Source organism: Pinus tabuliformis, chromosome X (assembly GCF_031772625.1).
Source record: "Pinus tabuliformis cultivar Carrire ecotype Pingquan chromosome X, CPIR1, whole genome shotgun sequence".
Taxonomy (NCBI): domain Eukaryota; kingdom Viridiplantae; phylum Streptophyta; class Pinopsida; order Pinales; family Pinaceae; genus Pinus; species Pinus tabuliformis.
In genome coordinates this window covers 1,472,340,909-1,472,364,361 of record NC_142308.1, presented here as the reverse complement: position 1 = coordinate 1,472,364,361, position 23,453 = coordinate 1,472,340,909, and the positions used below count along the sequence as shown (strand labels likewise).

At 37.7% G+C, this 23,453-nt stretch overlaps 2 protein-coding genes across 5 annotated transcripts in view; both read right to left on the bottom strand.

Annotated features, from left to right (window-relative positions):
* LOC149145557 (uncharacterized) overlaps positions 1 to 23,453 on the bottom strand; it is a 398,828-nt gene that overhangs the window by 161,289 nt on the left and 214,086 nt on the right. The gene's annotated exons all lie outside the window — the stretch shown is intronic.
* The window catches only part of LOC149145559 (uncharacterized), a 96,159-nt gene continuing 79,622 nt past the window's right edge, over positions 6,917 to 23,453 (bottom strand). Inside the window, exon 5 of the mRNA XM_089448677.1 lies at positions 6,917 to 7,155. Within this exon, the coding sequence (XP_089304803.1) occupies positions 6,917 to 7,155 (239 nt within the window). The remainder of the gene's footprint in view (positions 7,156 to 23,453) is intronic.

Sequence of the window (23,453 nt, the reverse complement as noted above, 5' to 3'; positions counted from 1 at the left end):
TTGTTGTTCAACCTTGCTTGTGGGCTCCACTAATTCGACCCCCTTGTGTTCCCCCTCTTCATGTGGTTCGATTTTCTCTTAGGGGGTTATATTTCCCCTTTGATGACCCCCACAACTTATTTCCACTTTAATTTTCTTTCTTTTCCTAAGTTCCAACCTTATCCTTTTCTCCAAAAAATTATTTAATATCTCCACAACTTATTTCTCCTAAATTAATAATATATTAATCACCAAAATTGCAAAATTGGTAATTTCCTTAACAATTTTTTAATTGGGTACATGACAATCAGAGCTATGGAAAATTGAAGGGAGAGACTTGAGATCACAAGGAATTTACAACAGAAAGTCTTTTTTACGGCAATAGAATTTTTTATTTTGCAACTAAGGTTTTGAGGCCAAGGTTGATTTATGAAATGGCATCGATGAGCTTGAGATATGAAGACAGGTTGGATGGGGCCACTAATTATAATTCATGGAAGGAGTAGATCACTATTATTCTAAAAATAAATAGTTTATGAGTCGTTGAGCGCAACTTGAAGGATGTGAAAGTGATGGGAGTTATCTTGGATGGTGCGACGGATCATATAATTCCTCACATAAAAGAGAATGACACAACATATAAGATGTGTGCAGCCTTAACCATTCTTTACCAGAGTAAAAATGAGAATAGGATACTAGTGTTGCGGGAGAACTTAAATTAGAGACCGTAACCTCATATCTCACTAGGAACCAGCAGGCTTATGATTAGCTATCAACAGTGGGATAAGTTGTGAGTGATTCAGAGCTAGTGAAAGTAGCTTTGAAGGGTTGCACTAAGAAATGGACCACCTTTGTGGAGGGGATTCTTGCTAGACAATAGTTTCCTGGTTGGACCTAGTTGTGGGATGACTTCATCCAGAAAGAAATCTGGGAGAGTTCAATAACTAGTGGACAATATAGGAGTGGTGGTGGGGATGAGGAACTTGCTCTTGTTGTGCAAGCAAAGAAGGGCAAGGGGAAGGCCAAGCAAAACCAGGGTGGAGGAGGATCTTCACAAAGTAAAAAGGAGAAGGACATGAGCAAAGTAAAATGCTTTGCATGTTGTAAGTTTGGTCACTTTGTCAGACAATGTCCAAACAAGAAGAAGGGCAAGGGAAAGACATCTACGGCAGCCACAACACAAATGGATGAGTTGGCCGAGAAGTTCGAGAGGAACTTTGCCTTGGTGTCATGCCTTTTTGGCATCATTACGAGAGGGGTGTGGTTTGTGGACAGTGGAGCATCTCATCACATGACGGGATCTCGAGATATTTTCACCAACATGGCCAAAGAGCCTAGAGACCTACATGTGGAGCTTGGAGACAACACCAAGTATGTAGTAGAGGGCATTGGAAGCATTGAGTTTTAGATGGACTCAGGGAGTATCATGGAGGTGAACCAAGTGATGTTTGTACTGGGGTTGGAAAAGAATCTCCTTTCAGTTTCGGCCATGGAGGATAGAGGACTAGAGGTCAGCTTCACAGGAGGTGAAGTAGCTGTTAGGCTGAAAGGAGTTGATCCCAGCAAGAGGCAAGTAATTGGGAGCAGGGAGAACAACCTATATCTGTTGAGAGGATAGTCGGTGAAGGCTCTTGTACATGAGAGTGATAGCCAAAGTGAGCTTTGGCACAAGAGGATGGGACACCTACACTATAGGGCTCTTCCTATGTTATGAAGGAAGATTTGGATCTACTTCTTAGAGAGCAAAGGTGGGGTCTTCGGTTAATTTTAACAGTTCAAAGCTCTTGTGGAGAGCAGACTGAGAAGAAGTTTAAGGTTCTAAGATTTGATAATGGGGATGAGTATACCTCTAATGAGTTCCGGGATTTCTGCAGGGAAGCAAAGACCAAGAAGGAACTCACGATGCCTTACAACCTTCAACAAAATGGGGTTCCCGAAAGGAAGAACAAGACCATAGCGGGAGTAGTGAAGGCAATGATCTATGATTAAGACTTGCCTATGTTTTTGTGGGCGGAGGCCTACAATACAACTATTTACTTACAGTACAAGAATCCTCACAGAGTATTGGAGGAAAAGACTCTTGAGGATATGTTTACAAGAGTGAGACCAGAGGAAAGTCATCTGTGTATCTTCCACAGTCCAATTTATGTCTACATTCCTACAGAGAAGAGAACTAACTTGGAGCCCTCATCAAAGAAGACCATTTTTGTGGGCTACAGTGGCGTCTCAAAGGCCTACAGGGTCTACGTTCCAGGATAGAGGAGAGTTATTGTTAGTTGGGATGTCAAATTCAAGGAAAGTGGGACCTTTAGAAAGGTTGATCATATAGAACCAACAAGGGTAGACGATCAGGAACAAGACGCTCTTAAGGTTGAGTAGGGACCAACAACACCAACAACAAAGACACATCTTATAAATCTAGAAGAGGAGATAGATGTTGCTTGAAGCTCTACCAAGAGGAGGTCGAGATGGGTCGTACAGACCTTGAGAGATGTTGAGGAGCATGTGGAGGCTCCTAGCACCACCTTTAGGAAAATTAGAATACCAGCAAGATTTTCCAGTTATTTGGCCTTGACGAGAAGCATTAGCAAGTCTGAGCCTTCCACTTTTGAGGAGGCTATAGATGAGCCAATCTGGAGGTATTCCATGATGGAGTATAGCTTCATCATGAGGAATCATGTGTGGGACATAGTGTTGAGACCTAGAGACTTGTAGGGATGCCATGATGGAGTATAGCTTCATCATGAGGAATCATGTGTGGGACATTCTTTTGTTGTTTAGGAACCCACTTCATATTACTTCTGCAGTTCTGTGCTATGTGACCAAAGTTGTGACATTGATAGCATTCTATATTGAACTTGAATGATGGGCAATTGGACAATAATCTCTATTTGGAATTCTTTCTTGTCTACTTGCAAGTTTCCTTCTAGGGTCTTGATAACTTTTGCAGTATGCCCTACAATCTTTAGCTTTATGACCAAAGTTAGTGCAAGAATAAAAATAACCAGAGAAAAAAATTTATGTACCTAGATGAGTAACCTTCTCTTGATCTTTTGAAGTTGTTTCTTCTTGGAAGAGCTTTAGACCTTTGTTGATCCTTACTACTGCTAGTATTGTGCAAAGATCCCTTCAGAGCTTCAACATAGCTTCTAGGACTAGGGACATTTTCAGCCTTCGTCCCATCGTCACTATGATTTGCTCTTTTAAGAATGATAGCTTCTGGTTTTTCTTCAGACTTATCCATTGGGGATTTGGAGTTTGTCTCTTGTTTGCAATGAGATTCTCCTACATAACCAAGTCCTCTTTTATCCAATGGCAATATCTGTTGGCTGAGAATGTCATCCAAGGTTTGAGAACTCTTCAAACTCTTAGACATATTGTCGACTTCATTTCTCAAGGAAGAAATCTCTTCTTCAAGTCTTTCATAGTGTTCTTCTTTGTTAGTTGAATCTTCATTACTTGTTCTACTCGCTTTGCTTCCTCTAGTTGAACATTTAAGGACTTAACTTTTTCTTCTTGTTGACCATGTAATGAACAAGGTTCTCCTTCAAAATTTACATCGGACTATATTTTTTTTTACTAGAATCATTGAAATGTCAAAGGCCAAAGGACTTGTTTTTCCTTTTTTTAATTTTTGGGGCCAAAGGCCTAAATGGTGATATGGAGAATCTCCAAACTCTAAACGAAACACTTCAATTACATAACAACAAGGTTGACGGAAGGTTGATGGCCAAAGGCCTGGTGACTAGCCAACGTGGCTCTGATACCAATGTAACAAACAAAGTTCGTATACGCAGCGGAAATCTTCAGAATACTTTGAAGACGTAAACATCCATTGTAGGACAAGTAATTGTATATTGAATATTATATAAAAGAATTCTTGAGATATGAGATATTTACAAATGAGAATGAGGGCCTGATTATATACCCTAGGCAGGTACCCCTTCACTATCAAAGCTCGCTTCACATCACCGCCATCGGCCGCCTATCCACGTTGTGGTCGCCGCTAGAGCCCCATCTGAATTTGTTTTCCGACCTCCTACCACTGTCACACACCTTTCAGTCTATCTGCAATCACCTGCGTCCGCTTTCCATCACCATATCCTTCTGCCGCAGGCCACACAAAGTCCTACGCTGCCTTGCGTACGCCATCATCGGACCATTGCTATTATAATTCAAATTAAGATTCTGAATTAAATTCAAAAATCCAAGGGTTCCATCGCTCAAACTGAAAGGAAATATTCCAGAAAGCTTGGTTCAAATCCATTCAACCCTGGTCCAAATCCATTCGGTCGTTTGTCCCGTCCCTTACTCGACATTTTCTACTCAACTATCATACTTTGTTTCCACCAATCGGTTTCCATTACTCTATCCGCTGACCACCGATTCAGCTTCCAGTTTGTCACCACTGCAAACGATTCAAACCACCTCATTCTACCAATGTCTCTCTGCCTAGTACTCCCATCAATAATTCTATTCGCCCTCCATGACTCCATTGAATCGACAATCACTACCGGTTAAACACTGATCGCCCTTGCCATGTTTTTCCCTGGCCGTTGTCTCTCTGTCCTCAGTCGTCACCCAATTTCTCCTTGTCCTTGTCAAAAAGTCACTTTCGTCGCCGATTCAGCCTTCACATCCGCTCATTTCATTTAATTGGCATATCACAACTTATATATAAATACTTACATTAAAGACAAAATGTATATATAAGTTTCCATTTAATTATATATTGTTCAATTATATAATTTAGTTGAAATATAAAAATTAATTATATATTTAATAAATATATATAAATAATATTATTTATTATAAAAAAAAAAGAGTATTATACACCTAACCCTTCATTAGGGGGTATTTGTGAAAATATTAAGGAGATTGTAAAGAAGTACTAAAGTATATAAAGGAGGAAGGTATTATAAAATAATATCTATATAATAAATATATTAAAAAACAAATATTACAGTAATAGAATCCATCCTTGAAGAAAATAAAATGGAGTCAAGTTCAGAGACAAAGGAAGGAAAATTTTCCTACAATGGTCTTTCAGTTATGGATTACAAATTAATTACATTGAAAGGAAGTATCCAAGGAAAAAAAATTAATATTGCTATCAGCACAAGCAACAAGGAAAATTACATCAATATTAACTTGGCAAATCAGCTATTAATTCAAGAGCCAAGCATTGGTGAAAGAAAAGATATTTGTGGCCAAAAGGAGTATGAAATTAGTGATTTACAAGTGACAGTAGATCATTATGAGTACATATCTCAATTTTGTGTTGTAACTATGTATAATAGAAAGATTGACATAATTCTCGGTCAACCCTGGTTTAAACAAAGAGAAACAAGTTTTGACATTTCCTTATAAGGGGAAGATGGTCACATTTCGAGACATAACAAACAAATCAAAATCAATAACATCTTATTTAAAAGACTTTAAGGATATTTCAGAATTGATGTTTCAAGATAATTAAAAACCTATACCAAAGAAGCAGAAAGAGCTTGAAGAAGTCATATGCAGTAAATACAAAGAAATTTTGTGCCTCAAAGATCACAATGAAAAACTACTCGAACAAGTTAAGAGAGCTAAAGCCACAAAGAAGGAACTCGAGAAGCGTTTACCAGAACAAGAAGAGGAAAATTTACGTTTAAAGAAGCTTAATCAAACATTATTAAAACAAATCCAAAGTTTAAAAGATGAGAAAGATACTAAGAATAAAATCAAAAATCCAGAAAGAGAAAAGCTTTTGCGTCTAAGGAATCATAACCAAAACCTTCTTATGCAAATAAAAAATCTTGAAAATGACAAAGTCACTAAATGACAAGTTAGAACAACTTCAAGAATAAGTACTGAAGTCGCCAGTCATTTTGGTCCAAGTCGAAGATAAAGGAACATATACCGATCCAGTCAATATCATAACTCAAGAAGATGAGAAACTAGCAAAAGTTAAAACATATTCAAATGTTGCAGTTCAAACTTCAAACAATGGAAATTCCATGTGATGACTTTGTAACCAACTCAACAACATCAGTGTTCGAAGCGAATCAGGAAACTACCACACACATGATAAGGGGAAATCCAACCAGAAAAACTCCTTATCGACATCTGAACTGTAAGAGCAGACAAGTCTATATATTTGAACCGTTCAAAACGGAAACAATAGATTTACTTTCCAAGGAACATTGAAGTTTGCAAAATCCAGACCTATGATAACAATTCATTACAAATTTCCAGTGATTGGAAGATTAATCTAGGATTGTCAGATCCATTCTCAATCTGACAATTTTATTTATCACTCAAAGGATCATATTGTCTTGTATCAATGAAAATGATAGTTCTGAGACGAGAAGACATTCAAACAGAAAACGAGAGCAAGCCTTTCATCAGTAAGCTTCGAGGACAAAGCATTTTGAAGAGGAAGACAATGTTATGAATAAAAATTATATAAATATAATAAAAAACAATGTGAATAATAATAATCAAAATTAAATGATTAACTAACTAATAGTTAGTATTGAAGAGACATGTTCTAAAGACATGTTTGTTAGTGAAGGGGTGCCTACCTAGGGTATATAAGCATGCCCTCATTCTCATTTGTAAATATCTCATATCTCAACAATTCTTTTATATAATATTCAATATATTGTTACTTGTCCTACAATGGATGTTTACGTCTTCGAAGTATTCTGAAGATTTTCGCTACGTAAACGAACTTTTTTCGTTACAGACCAATTTTTGCTTCAAATTTACTCAAGTCCTCATTCTTTTGGTTGAGATGACATGTCAATATGCCTTCCCTTCTTTCTGCTTCTTCTAATTGAGTTGTTATGGAGATGACTTCTTCATTATGTCTCTTCTCATTCTGATGGAATTCTTCCTTAAGTTTATTAAGATCCTCATCTCTTTAATGTATTTGATGTTTTAAAAAGTCAACTTATTCCTTTGTTTTGACAAGGTTGTGATCAACATTTTGTACCTGTTTCTTGAGTTCCTCATTTTCTTCTTTCAGTTTTCTTATCTCTTCTAGAGCAACCATAAGTTTTGCCTTGAGGTCTACTTCAACTACTATTTCAGGGTTCTCTTCATCATCATCCTCTTTTATGCAATTGGTGCCTTCATCTATCTCCTTTGACTCTTGATTGTCTTTGTGCTCTTGTCCATCATCTTCTAGATCTAAGTTCATGAGTAAAAAGTCCTTTTGAGTGAAGATCTTGAAGATTCTCCCAAAGCTCTTTTGTTGATGAGCATTTCTCCATTTTGACTTTTATAGGATCCGGTAGGCCACTTAGAATGGTACTCATTTCTTTTGTATTGGATTCTTCTGACTCATTTGTAGTATTGTTTTCAGTAATAACCAATTCCCATACTTTACTACCAAGGGCCATCAAAAAGAACTCCATTCTTGTACTCCATAGTTCAAAATTTGTTCCATTGAACATGGGGCTTTGCACATTTGATTGTCTTCTGATTTCTTGAATGAGGAGGACACATTTTCAAAAGGTTTGGAGCCTTTCTTCCTTGACTTTGCCATTTGTGTTCTAAGGATCTACCTTCTAGTTGTTATGTTGTGCGTGAAGGTACTAGCATTGATTCCAATTGTTGGAAATACTGAGGGGGGCGGGGGTGAATCAGTGTTTCTTTTACAATTGTTATTCCATGCTAGTTTAAGATCACTTAGTAAACAACATAACACCAAATGTATAACAAAAGAATAATTTTATTAATAAAAATGATGAGGACTCCAATCTTCTTTTGCAACAAATCAAGTACAATGATCCTTCATGGCTCTAACCCTAGATGAAGACTCCAGTCTTCAATTTAACCAGGCTCCAACCTATACTATAACTCCAAGCACCAACTTGGTCTACTTGAGGACTCCAATCCTCTCAGCAATTCAGGCTCCAACCTAGTCTTCAAGGCTCCAACCCACTGCTTCAAGATGGTTTAGTGTTGTTTCAGGACTTCCAATATTCTTTCAAAAAAACCTGAATGACTCCAAAGTCTTCTTCAACAAATGCCTCAAATAGTCTTCAAAAAAACACTTCAGGGTTTAGTTCATCACGATTACCACCATTATGTGCTAGTATGTGTCTCCAAAACTCTTCATGTCTGCACAAAACAATTTTCTCCTAGGCTACTTCATTAAAGCTTCAACAATGTTGCACAATAGGTCATTTCCAAACTGTCTTCAAGATCTCTTCAGACTTCTATAATCAAGACTTAACTGACACCTTCAGAAACTTCTTCATGATTGTCTTCAATGATGTTTTAATAGGGCTTCCCCAAGCTTCAATAATGTTCCACTAGATCTGCTTCAAAAGATGTCTATTATGGTGCTTGCACAGGTATGAATGTCGTAAGTTCTTATTAAACATTATGCCACAAGTCAGCATTTTAAGTCTTTAGCCACAATCCAATGATGAGATATGCCACAGTTTGAGCTAGAGTTTCAATATCCACTCATCCAAGATCTTGATATCCACAGGAACAGGTGCCACAGATCGGAAATCTATGCTACACGACCACAGGTCCAAGAGCTTTATAACAGATATTTTCCATTGGTTCAAAATTAATCCTCTGTCAAAGGTTCAAGCTACTGTCACTATAGGTCCGAGATACTTGTTTTCCACAGTTCTTTTCCATAGCTTCAAAGTATTATGCACAAGACCGAAAATGGCATAGATCCACAGGTCCGAATTACAATGAAGGTTCCAAAATTATAGGTAGAAGCTACAGGTCTGATGTTTTTGGTCCTTCAGTTTTTCGCTCTTTTATCTTCTTCGCTCTTCTAATGCTTGTATCTTCGCTCTTCTATCTTCTTTACTCTTTAGATGCCTGTATCTTCGCACTTCTATCTTCTGTTTTTTATTCTTTGACGAATTAGTAGCCAAAATGGAGAAGGGTCACGACTTATTTAAAGTGGCTTGATTATAAATTTTGAGCCGAACTGTGTTTTTGAAAGGTCACATCATTTTTTGAGTCGACCTGTGTTTTTGAAATGTCACGTCTTTTTTTTTGAATAAATATATTACAACCAACTTTAGAGTATCAGCTGGAAAATCTTGAAAGCTCTTCTTCAGATCTGGAACATCACCGATATCATCTTTATTAAGACAACAAGATTCTTCAAGAGAAGTATAGGGTTGTCCTTGTCAAGGAATTGTGATATTCTCCTCAACAATGCCCTTGTCATCTTTCAAAAGGCAAACCAGACCTTCCTCTTGTAGGGCTGCTAAATAGATCCTATCAGGTGCCTTCAAAGCTTTGAAATCTCTATCCATAGTGCTTGAGAAATTTTTCAACCGTAACAGAAGATATACCTTGACCAGATCTCCTCATGTCTTTAATTGAATCTGGAAACAAACTTCATAAATACCAAGACATATGGAACAACAAAAAGAGGCAGGATATAACTCTTTAATATCCAAGGCAGGATATAGCTCATTCAGTTGCCAAGGAGCCATTTTTCACCACATACAGTTTTTATGATGAGACAACAAAATGCAATTCCATATCTATATCTCAAAAAACATTATATTCTTTGAGGGTGGATGATTTTGTCTCTCAACAGTAGGATAGGGCCCTCATGTGACAGTAATTCTTAGTAGAACTCTCCTTTCAAACTCTGATCATGGCATATGTTATAGGGCTTCCTTTATTATGATCCTAGGGCATGTTTGAACATACGCTAGGGCTTCTACGGTTTGCTTCAATAATGCTAGGGCTTGATATCCTATTGACATCAATGACAACCTTATCCAACAATTTATTTGTTTAGGGAAAATAATGAATAAATCACTGACGCATTCTTCACAATAAAAATATGTTGTTGAATATAAAATCAAGAGCTGAGAAATAGATGCACACACATAAAAATAGACACCAATATTTTTCGACTAAACAACCCTGGAAGAACCCTAAAGGGAAAACCGGTGCAGTAGATGAGGGCTTATTTATATGCAGCAAGTTGAGAATTATTACCACTGGATGCCCATTTGGAATTTCTCCAGCAATACACTGCAAGAATATACTGGAGATCCCAGATCTCCTCTACAAATCAACTCAGCCTCCTCTGGCTTGCTCACACCCACAATGACAACTCACATTATTTCCTCTAGATCCACTCGCATTGCTTGGAACTATCTCTAACTGAGTCGTCTTGCCTCCCTCTGTCACTGGAAACCACTCTCTCTGCCTCTGGAAATAGATCCAACCTTCAACTATTGATTTGTGGCTCTTCTAGCAACTCGTCCTGGGGTTTCTGGCTATTCGCACTGCTTGTACGGCCTCCTCTGCAGATGAATTCAGCCTCCCTTTTCCTGCCACTTCGGCACTGGAAAATACTGGGAATCTCTCCTCTGGATCTCTGCTGCAAAATCTTTGTTTCTCCCTCTCTTTTATGCTCTTTCCCTAGCTCGAATTGTGCCCTTGCCAAAGACTGTAAACTGGGTAGCTCAATCTCCCTCTCACAACTGATCACAGTGATCAACTGATGCTCAATGATCTTTCTCCATCCATTTGAGTTGCTCTTAAAATCTCTCATTGAGTCTTCAATGGCCAAGATTAAATCTCCATTGACAGCTAAGATCAATTAGACTTCATCAATAGAAGCCTCTAGAGCAATCTCAAATATCCTTAATTAATTATCTTTAATTTACAATGATTCCTAAGTTGAATTTAGAAAATCTTTTAATCATGGCAAATTAATTTAATTAAGGTTTTTCCCAAGCTTATCTTGTGAAACTTTTTTTTGGGTTTTGGAGATTTCGTGTTCCTTAGCCTCTTAGCATCATCTAAGACTAGAACACTTGTCTGATGCTACCATAAACATTAACAGTTCTATCAATTCCAACTCATTCTATGTACCCAAGTTCATTTTCTTAATAAAATGGCTCAGAGTGTTTTGTTGGTGTCTATTTTGTAATGGTTTATGTTTGTGCTTTTATTTATCTTGTTGTTCCTAGTACATTGCTTTGGTATATGTCGTTAATTTCCAATTAGGAATATTATAGCGGTATCAAATCATGTACTTGGCTAGTTGTTGGAGAAGGAACTGGTGATGCCACCTCGTTTTGTTGGTGTAGTCTTTGACAAAGGCAAGGACCGAGGCATAAAAGGATGTGGTATAGGTCGAAGGCCTGACCCTTTTTCTAGTACCAAAGTTGAGCACACCAGAGAGCATGATATCTGGGACAAAGAGCCCATGGAGAACGAAGGAGAGCCTAAACAGGGAGCAAAGGAGCTGACATTGGTAGAGCCATCCAAGCAGCAGAAGCTCATGATGGACATGCTAGCACAGTTAGTTAGTGTTCATTTGTAGAATCAGGGGAAGCAAGACAATAATGGAGAAGTTGGATCCCGATCTGGAGATGGAACCCACATGCATGGACGCAATAACCAACAGGACATCCCACACATAATTGGCCATTCCAATAGAACCACAATGCCCCAATTCGTGGAGGGACCTATGGGAGAGCCAGATTCATTTGCAGCCTTGATAAGGTCTTTTGCCGATAGGATTGATGAGTATGATGCCTTGGATCCAAGGATCAATATGGCCATGACTTTTAGGGAGTTTTGCCACTTGAAAGAGAAGCACAGAGGTGGAGTTGGTTCATCATTTAGGGGAGGTCAGCAAAACCGAGGTTTGTAGAGGACAGTGGGGAAGATAACACTTCCCAACTTCGATGGTTCAGCTCGGAGTTCTATTAGGGCTTAGGTGTAGAAGATGAACACCTAAATCCACCTAAACTCCATGAGGGAAGAAGATGCAATTAAGTTCGCCACCTTGCACTTAGACGGAGACACACAGGAGTGGTGGTATCATGGATTGATCACCCTAGGTCATGTTGCCATCACTTCCTACACGGAGTTCACATGGAGGCTCATAGAGCAATTTGATAGGAAGGACCTAGACCTGCACTTCAGGGAGTTGACGCAACTAACGCAGACAGGTAGTACAGACGCATATATTGTAGAGTTCCAAAGGTTAGTGGTGATGGTGACTGACATCTTGGAGGCGGGACTACTTATGTTGTTTGTTGAGGAGATGACACACCCACTGCGTGGGTGGGTAAGGGCCTACAAGCCCATGACTTTGCATGATGCGATCACTCGGGCTAGCGACCTGCGTCCCTAAGACCAAAGTACCTCCCAAGCCTACCTTTCCTCAGAAGGGTAAGGACACTAGACCTCCTCAAAAGGAGTGGACAGGACGTGGGAAGATGGATGATGAGACTAGGAGGGACCTCCAGAGGAGGAAGCTTTGCTTCACATGTTAGGAGCCATGGGCCCCAGGCCACAGATGCATTAACAACAAAGCCAATTACATTAAGGTGTTTTCAAACAACGAGCAAGAGTAGTAGGCTAAGCATGAGGGAATCATAAAGGAGGAGGAGCTTGAAGACACAAGAAGGGAGCAAAGCTACTCGGGTGCCAAGGGAGGCATCATCGCTTCACTTACAAGGATTTCGAGGTACCTGACATTACAGATCAAAGGCACTATTCAGGGGTAGCAAGTGACTGTTTGTGGATAATGGGGCCACCCAAAAATTCATAGATGCACAGCTGGTAGAACAAGGGGGCCTACTCACACAACCTTTTGAGGGCTTCACAGTACTGATCTCGAGGGATCGAACTAAGCAATGCACCATGCTAATCCCTAAGATGACGTTGACAATGGGGAACTACTCAGTCATTGATGACTTCTTTGTGGTGAACGTACCAAACACCAATGTCATGTTGGGTGTTTAGTGGTTGTTGTCTCTTGGGCGTGTCGCTACGGATTACAAGGCCCAAGAGATGGAGTTTATGGGGCCCAATGGAAAGAAGGTAGTGTTGAGGGGCAAGCATTCCTAACCACCTCAGGTAATGTCAGCCAACAGGATGGAGGAATATTTGTGACAAGAGAATATAGCATTGACAGTAGAGCTCAAAATTTTGGAGACAAGAACTCATGACTGACAGCCTCATCCAGATATTTTATCAGTCTGTCAGGGACATCATGTAGTCTTTGGAGATATTCCTCTAGGTCATCCCCCAGACAGAAGATTTGAGCACACCATTGAGCTAGAGGAGGGGGTTCAGGCAGTCATCGCCAACCCCTACAAACATCCCAATCCCTCCCATGATGAGATAGAGAAGGCCATTCAGGAGTTGTTGGCCTTGGGCCATTGCAGGCCGAGTTATGGTCCTTCGCTTCTTCTATGGTGTTGGTGAATAAGAAGGATGGGACTCTACATATGTGCATCGATTACAGGGCCCTCAATAAGAAGACCTTGAAGAACAAGTACCCCATCCCACGCATAGATGAGTTGATGGATGAGCTAAGAGGAGCCAAGTACTTCTCCAAGATCGATTTGGGCTCAAGGTACCACCAGATTCAAGTGAGGGAGCAGGACATTCTGAAGATCGTTTTCCAGTGTCACTATGGACATTTTGAGTTCATGGTTATGCCCTTTGGGCTAACCAATGCATCGGCTACTTTCCAGTCTTGCATGAACCATGTGTTCCACAAGCAGCTACACAAATATGTGTTGGTGTTCTTCGATGATATATTGATATACAACCAAACTTGGGAGGAGCATTTGCAACACTTGGAGGAGGTGTTGCGCATTTTGGAGGAGTAGCAGTTGTATGCCAAGATGTCCAAGTGCGAGTTTGGCCTGACAGAGATGTTGTACTTGGGCCACGTGATTGGTGAGGATGGAGTGTGAGTTCACCAAGAGAAGATCCGGGCCATTTTGGATTGGCCTACCCCCAGGAGCGTGACAAAGCTGAGAGGATTCCTAGGTATATGTGTGGAATTTCCATGATTGCAACAAACTGACAAATATCTTTATAGAGCCTTTCAAAAAACAAACTCACATCGACAAGTATCTGCACTCAAATTCCCACCACCATCCAAAACAAAAAGTAGGTGTCATTAAAACCCTAGCTACTAGAGCATCTAGAATCTGTGACCATGAACACTTAGAGGAAGAACTTAACTACCTCTTCAAAGTATTCAAAAATAATGGTTATCAAGAAAACATAATACAAAAAACTATTAAAAATTCCACAAAAAAAACTCAAAAAAGAAAACCTCTGAAAAACCCTAAAATCTCCTTATCCTATATAAAAGGAACCACCAACAAAATTGCTGGAATTCTCACCAAGCATAACATCATGGTTGCATTCACTCCCCCTAACACCATAAAAAACATGCTGGATTCTGCCAAAGATTCAATTGACCCGAAAAATCAGAAAGGAGTATACTCTATTCCCTTGGAAAGGTATATATAGGTGAAACAGGGAGATCAGTGGGCATAAGGCTAGAAGAACACATAAATGACATTGTAAAGAATAGGTCGGAAAAATCAGCCCTGGCAGAGCATGCATATTCCTCCTCACACTACATTTGCATGGAACATGCTAAATTAATTCACAAAGAAGACCATTATCTAAAAAGAATGGTGAATGAAGCCATTGAAATAGAGAAATCATCAAACAACATGAACAGAGATGATGGTCTTAAACTATGTAGTTCTTGGAAACCCTTACTGAGAATTACATAAAATATAATTGGTTATTCTTAAACATTCATATATAAATATTAATACTATCCTAATCTTAATCAAGACCCTATCCTTTTCTAGTTCACTCTTTTTAATACTCTTACCTAAAAATAACCTACATAATACATTAAAAAATAGCCTACATATATAAACCTACATTAAACATCAGTGTTGATAATATCGGTATCGGGAAAATATTGGCGAGGGTCCAGAAAATATCTTATCGGCAATATCGGCGAAAATATCGGCAAAATATCGGCAAATATCGGCAAGCATAAAAAATGCATAATATATTCATTTTTTTAAGATTTTTAAACATATAAAGCAATAACAACATGAAATAAAAACATTGGCACATAAATATGAAGAAAACACTGATATATATGATGTCAAATAGAAATGATACATCAAAGGCGATACCAAATCCTACTGATCCCTGATAATTGTCCATTCAAGGACTCAAATGTGGAGAACCAATACAAAATAACATCACATATATAAAAGTATCTCATCATCATGAGTTATATGTAGCATAACAAATAAAACTAGCAGCTATCTATCTGAAATCACTGCCCTCTCCCCCTTTCACAGGAAAACATGATGGGTTGTTTGCCAGGCCTGCCCCTAGTAGTAGGAGGCCCTGACCCTGCCTCTGCACCTAATGTCAAATAATGAGTGCTAGGTATGGGGCTATGCTCTCCTATATCTATAGCAGATGGTGTTGATGCTGATGCTCCCGCAGTGTCCTGCTCCTCCTCCTCCTGCTCCTCCTCTGAGTGCTGCTGCTCCTCTGACTCCGAGTCCTCCTCTTGCTACCCCTGCTCTAATGGATCATCTGCCACTGGCTCTAACGATGAAGGTGACTCCTCCAAGAGGGGCTCCTCAGACTCCACCCTCCACGGAGACAATACATCAATATTGTCTAAGCTAAGTCACATGACACGAGGACACGAGACACGGAGGACACGTAAATACGAGTATTCAATACGAAACGCAACGACCTAGAAACAAGACACGGGGGACACGTTATATAATATATATATATATATATATATATATATATATATACCGAAATATAGTTTTTTATCCATATTAAATTGCAGGTTGCAGCTTATCTAATCAAATTAAAATATAATTACTTCTCAAAGTTCATAGTTCACTTTAAAAAAATAAATAGAATCAAAATTTACTATTTAGAAATTAGAATGTGATATGCTTGGTCTTGATTCTTGAATATTCAATGTTCATTGTTCATGTACAACTTACAAGCACATAAGAAAATAACTAAAGTCTAATCCTATTGATTTCCTCTGCCCCTCTTGCGAGAAAATGCCACAGCTTTCCCTTTCCCTCTAGATGTAGATGTTGGTGCTGGTGGAGTTGGCAGTGGAGTTTGCTATGCTCTAGAAGCTGAAGAACTAGAAGTAGGAGCTATAGGAGGTAGACCACGTCCTCTACTGGTGGCAGGGGTAGCCCGGGCAGGTGGTGTCACCTGGAAACATTACAATCTCCCAATCCTGAAATCCTAAAAAACTGATAAGTCTATTGCATTTTGAATGAAATCTAAAATTCTACTTTCTCCATATGAAATCCAATGAGGCCGGAACCACTCTCAAACATCCTGAGTCATTTCATGGTAATGTTAAAAATTTAAGTAAAAGGATGAAAATGAAGATTAAGGAGAATGTCACTTTTGCTTTAAGAATTTAACATTACCATGAATAGCATATCAATACTATGGCCTAGAACGCTCAAACCCTCCTTGGCAGCAACCACATAGCTCTCCCCCTCCTTCTCCAGCAATCAGAAATGAAAATGATATGAAAAAAAAAACCAAAATCAGATTTTTATAGGCCATGCATAAATTTTTTACAGTCATCGGGCGATATTTTCGATCGTCGCACGATACTTTCCGAAATATCGGCGATATTTCGGAAATCGCGCGATATTTTCAAAAGTCAAAAATATCGCGATATTTTTTCGGCGATATATCGGCTCGCCGAAAATATCGCGATATTTTCGAATATCGCCGATATCTCGGCGATATTATCAACACTGTTAAACATTAATAAATAACCTATAAATAACATTAAAAATAAGCTACATACAATAACCTACATTAAACATTAATAAATAACCCATAGTGTTTTTAAGCTAAACATCAAACATTTAAATATTTATGAAATAAGCCTTTCTTATATAAATATTAATACCATCCTAATCTTAATCAAAACCCTTTCCTATTTTCTTTTAGTTCACTCATTATAATACACTTACCTAAAAATAACCTACATAAACATAAAACTACCCTAAACATTAAAAATAACCTTCATATATAGACCTACATTAAAAAAAAACAATAATAAAATAATAAATAAATAAACATTTTAAACTCATCATTAAACAACATACACATATATATAACATTAATAATATACTAATATAATTCTGATTAATAAATTAGAAAATCAAACAGACTTAAATTAATCATTAAAATTAAGCAATTAAACAAATAAAAAAGCCGACAATAATATTCTTATCATTAAACTATCAACTATCAACTATTAATTGCTCCAAGCATCCACGCTCTCTCTTCTCAAACTTGCAGTTGACAGCCCTGATGATGGACTCACTTAGTTAGTCCAAAACGTTGGTTATAAAACAATATCAGGTTCTTCCATAAATTTTGATATTTAAATATTGTCCTTTGGATTTATTTTTTAAATTTCATATAACTCTTTAAACTTTAATTCAACTTCACTTTAACGTAAACTCTTAACTGACATTTTCTCCTTATGTAAGGTTTTATAACCTTTTATAATAATACCCACATTGTACTTATATATATTTTCAATAATTTTATGACTTGAACTTTTCTTTAAATACCCCTTTATAATATAATACTTCTCTTTATATATCATTTATTTATAATATTTTTTTCTTTTTCCTTTTGAAAAGTTACAACCGTAGTGAAATGTGGCTATTCACCTCTTTGGGGTATAATATAAAATATATGTTCACTTATGTACTTTTGACTCAGTTAATGTTCACCATGTAAAAAGTAAAACTTACCATCGACATAAAGAGATTTTGTATTCCTTTTGTTTTTCTTTTACTTTTAAAATACCATGGGTTTCTAAAACCTCGGTTAATGTTCTCCACGTAAAAAGTAAAACTTACCATTCACATAAAGAGATTTTGCATTCTTTTGTTTTTCTTTTACTTTATTTTAAAATACTAGGGCAATTACCATGGGTTTTTAAAACCACTAGCTTGTAAACCACTTAATGAAATAATATTATTTACTTTTTTTCTCTTATGTATAGTTTTAAATATATTTGGAAAGATTCCCTCTTAACTTTATCATGCACTTTTTATCAATAATGTAGAACCTTTTTAAATATATGAATGTTCTCCTTCAAAATTTACATCGGACTATATTTGTTTATTTATTTTAAATCTTTTTTTTAATCTTTATATGTACTTATTTTATTTTCTTTTTTCTTTTTTTCTTTTTTTGAATTTGAATTTTTTTAATCTTTGTTTTTTGATTTTTATTTTCTCTCCTTATATATATAATATATATGGAGAGAATATATATATATATATATATATATAGATTGAATGGCCAAATGTTTGATAGCGAAATGGAGAAACTCCAAATTCTTGTAATGAAACTCTTCAACGCAACAATGTTGATGAATTTGACAGTCAAAGACTTGGATCGGAGAACGTGCTCTATGCAACAGTTGAGCGGCCAGAGGATCGAACGCCTCTGATACCAAATGAAGCGAACAAAGTTCCTTCTACAGATTAATTACTCCAGAAAACTTGGAATATAAAGATATCCATGAGAATACAAATATTATATATTAGATGTGTGAATAAGAATGATGATACAATGAGAGTGAGAGGCTTGCTTATATACCAAGCAAGTGTCTCTTCATGGGGAGTCATGTCTCATTTAGACATGACTCTTCAACTAATTACTAATCAACTAATCATTATTTATGATTATTATCCTTTACATTATTTTACATTATTCTTATATATTTATTCATAACAGAGACCTTGATACGACTTTGATTATTGTAGTAGAGATACTAGGCGCCTCCATCTTCTGATCGAACAAACTCACTAGCAGCTTCTAAATCCAAATAGCTTCGCATGTGGCCATGCTAGCTACCATATATAATGCCTCTACAGAACTCAGTGCCACGAAATTTTGCTTCCTGTTGCACGAAGATACAATCCCTGATCCAACGTTGAAGTAGCACCCTGATGTGCTTTTTCAAACTACTGAACTACCTGCCTAGTCTGCATCTGTATAACCACATAACCTGACACCATCACCTCGAGTATACCTCAACCCATACTCGATTGTGTTGTGCAAGTACCTCAAAATATGTCTCGTCATTGTCTAGTGCACCCACTTAGGTCCCACCATAAACTGACTAAGATTGTTGACCACAAAACAGAGGTCTGGCCTGGTGTTGACCAAATACATGAGTAATCAATGAGTTGTCTATACAAGGTTAGACCAATGTCCTCGACCTCTGATGCATCTATCTTCCTCTAATTACTAATCATAGGTGTGGACATAGGTTTACGATCTTGCATCTTGAACCTCTTCAAGATCTCTATAGTATATCTTCCTTGACCAAGGAAGATCTCCCCATCCCTCTGCCATACCTCCAGGCCCAGGAAGTAATGCATCAGTCCCAAATCCTTCATGTCAAATTTTGTTGCCAGGTTACTCTTGCAATCCTCTATGAGTCCTAATGACCTTGTTAGAAAGAGGTCATCCACTTACAAGACGAGGATGAGTGGCTCACCCTCTACCATCAGATAGTAAAGGTTGGGATCCGCATCACTCTTCGCAAATCCCATCTGCTACAAGTAGTTGTCAATCCTGTTGGATGGTGTTGTCATTGATGTCAACCCATGGAGTTGACCGGATTTGACTTTGACCAAAAATACTAGTCATTGATGTCAAATGGTTAATGAACGCTTCTTAGTAATTGTCAGATTACATCAAGATGGCAACTATACTGTTGGATGGTAAAAATCCCAAGTCCTAGAGTTTGGGTTCCCTGGACTGAGGATGTGCCCCAACGTTGTCAAGGGTTTTTGGTAGGCCAAATCATTGAGTTTGGGTCGGAGATCTATGTCATTAGATTCTCCTCGAAGATGTTTTTGTGGATATGTGGTACGCCCCGAGAGGCCTCCTGGTTTGAGAGATATTCACATTTGAAGTTGAAGAACCCAATCAATGGGTCAAAACCCCATAAGGTGGCACCTCCTCCTTAACCAAGTCAAATGATCATGCCATATGACTCCTCACCAAGAATTAAAATAACATTAGAATATTTGGTTCTTAAATCAAAGGGTAAGTCAAATACTAAGGTCAAAACTCCATTCTAAGGTCAACCTTCAAGATCTTAATGATAATCAATTAAGAAAAATAATTAATCTTCAAAAATGAAAAGGGAACAATATTAAAATAATTGTTCTTTTTGGGACCTCCAAAATGTTTTTAATTCAAACCTTAAAGATAGGAATTCAAATATCTTTATAGAGCCTTTCAAAAATTATAAATAACCATCTTAATTTTTTATCTAAGGTATAAGAGGGCTTTGTTTTCAAAAATAAGAAAATTAAATTAAAAATTAAAAACCTTTTAAGAGGTTTCACCCTCCAACGTAAACCTTGTGAAGCCCTTCCAGAACATTATAAAAGAAGACTTAATGCACTCCCAAATCACATCAAAAACTCACGAATTTTTTTTGTGAGAATACTCTGAAATATTCGGACCTACTGAAGTAAAAATAACGCAGAGATTACACAAGAAACCAGGGATGATATTTCAGTAAATTAAGGTTCGAAGTTAGGAACTTTTGAGTCTGTTTTCATTACAGGTTGTTTTGATAAAGGAAGAGCGAAGGATTCAGGTTAGTTTTATTATATGAATTTTTATTATAGTTGCCTTTTCTTGGATTCGCTTCAGTGCTGGTGCAGGTCTTATTGCAGAAACATAACAGGCCATGGCTTAGGGTGAGGTTAATGTTTTTTTGTGTGAGTGAGGATTCACTTGAGTTCTGGGCCATCAATCTTTCCTTTTTGGCTGTCATAAGGGCTCATCTCACAAACCCAAAATTAACCCTAGTCCTGAAGAACACTCGGACCTGTGGTAGATGAATGAGTACAGACCTAAATTTGTTTGAGTTGGAACTTCTAGATTCTGGGTTTGTGTTCCAAATTTTCATTTGGATTGATTGGGATTTGTTGGGAAATTAGAGTAGGCCTAATTACAGTCATCAGGACAGAACTGTGCACACACAAAAGTTAAATTCATTTTGTTTCTTGATTTTGGTCCTCTTGTCAATATATGACATTGATTCTCACCATAAGACAGTGGTTGTAAGTGGTTCATCATTTGAGTATCAGTATCATGCACTAAGCCAATGATTGATTTATCACCTTGTTGACAAACCTTATATTGCAATCCTGAACCGAAGTACAGTGACACCATGATGTGACTTTAGTATGACATTTAATGACATGACAGTGTGATATGACAACATAGTGACCTGAACTAAAAGACTGACTATAGATACTCAAGTAGAGAAATACTTGAACATTTGTTTTCCTAAGACCTAAAGACTATAAACTCAACGATGATTTGATGATGCCTCTGTAGCAGCCTTGGTGTAGTAAAAAGAAAAATGTAACAGTGACTAAACAGCTGGACTTGTGATTTGTGACAATTGACTATTAGATATAAGACCTTGACATAACTTATGTGACCTTGCTTTGAAAACCTGGAAGCATCCTTTGTATACTTTTTTTAAGGTGACTATTGTGGTGATGTTGCTGTGATGAACGTTGATGACAAGACTCTTGTTATGAGCCTTTATTGTATGACATTCATCCTTGAAAATCACCTACAGGACTGTCCTATTGTTACAACAAAACAGTGACATGACCTTAACTTGAAACAGTGACATAATCATAAAACAGTGACCTTATAATGATTGTATATTGACTTGATAACAACAGTGTTCATGTGATGATAGCTGCAGTCCTTAGTGTAATAATTGACACAGAGATACCTGAGTAGTGACCTGACATACATTCTTGACAGTGAATTAAATAGACATGACATTGAATTTACATGATATGACAATGTTGTATTTGAGTTGATTTTTGAAATAACCATATTACAGTCCTATGATGACATTCATACTTGATGCGACATCTCACTTTGAATTGACAACGTCATAAGCACTCCATGATGCTTTGACCTTGAGAAGTGGACTTGACTTGATTAGGAGCAGACTTGTTTGACACCAATAGTAATTGTACACTTAAGTGACCTTACAAATGCTTTGCAATATCTTGACTATACCATGTTACGTAACTATTGATAAGACATCCAACTAAGTTGACTTATTTCACTTGACCATTTGACTTGATTTATGGGAGTTGGTCTTGACCTAGGGTTTCTAGTATAACCTTGGATTTCTAGTATGACCTAGGGTTTCTAGGGATTTGTGTACGATGACATATTTGTGATCTTGCAGGGTAGCAAGTAGTGAAGGGAACATCCTCCAGTTATACAACCTATTGGAGAAGGATGGATAGCAGGGCTTGACCAGTCAAACAATATGCTTACATATATGTTGGTAGCTCTCTGGGGACAGAGTTTGAGAGCACTGATTGCAGGTCATCGGGATGACCTGAGGCACCTTTGTTTGTGCCATTATTTGATAGCAGTACCAGATGGTTGTAGCATCGAGTACATCCTGAATGATGACAATGGTTGTGCATTGATGACTATTCATTCATGAGCAGTGACAGCCAACAGTTGTGCAGTGATTTGTAGTGACATTGATATACAGTGTGCAGTGACAGTGATGTGCAGTTGAACAGTGACAGCTTGATGTGTAGCATTGTGCAGTGATCAATTCATGCGAACAATGATCAGAAGCTACCAGAATTCAACATTTATTCTACATCTTTCTTACAGCTATTCTACATTGATTCGAGTGCAGGGGATCCAGTGTGAAAATTGTGAAACGTGATCTACCGACTCTTCTAAGTGATTGGAGTCACCTTCATGTTGTGGCCTAAGAACACTTCTAGGCGGCAGGGTGGTGCTAGCGCAAGTTGCGGCTTGCACAGGGCGTTGTGGTGTCCATTCAGCTGTGGCTGACAAACTAACAAGGCAGTGAAGGATCCTTTCCGATAGCAGTTGGTAAACAAAGTGTTGGGGCACTCATTAGGTTGTGGCCTGATCTACCGAGCGTTGGGGCATCCTTCTAGTTGCAGCAGGATATTAAGGTTTAGTAGTGTCCTACAAGTTGTGGCATGTAAATTATGAGGTTGACGCACCCTTAGTTGTAGCTGAAATCTTGATGTAATTAATATTTCTTTTAAAGAGAGAAGAAGACAATTACTAGAGAAGCATTTGGTGGTTTTTGACCTAGAGGGGGTTTTCCACTAAAGAATCTTTGTGTCTATTGTTTTATCTTCCTGCATTGTTGTGTGGTGTTGTCTATTGCGTATTATTGTTTATAATTATTGAAGAAGAACATTAATAATAACTGATGAATAATTAATGCTCTGAAAAGGATTAAAAAGTGCTAATTGCTAGGAAATATTCATTCACCCACCCTCTCAATATTTCCAATAAATATGACCATACCATGCCTTGGGAGCCTGTTTGAGCCCATATAGCATTCACTTCAGTCTGCACATGTGTGTGCCCCTCTCATGTGTCTCGAACCTCTAGTTGTTCTATATATACCTCCTCCTCCATCATCCGATTCAAGAATGTTGTTTTAACGTCCATCTGGTCAATCTGCAATCCCATCTGTGCTGCTAGAAAAATCACTGACCGGATTGAAGTATATT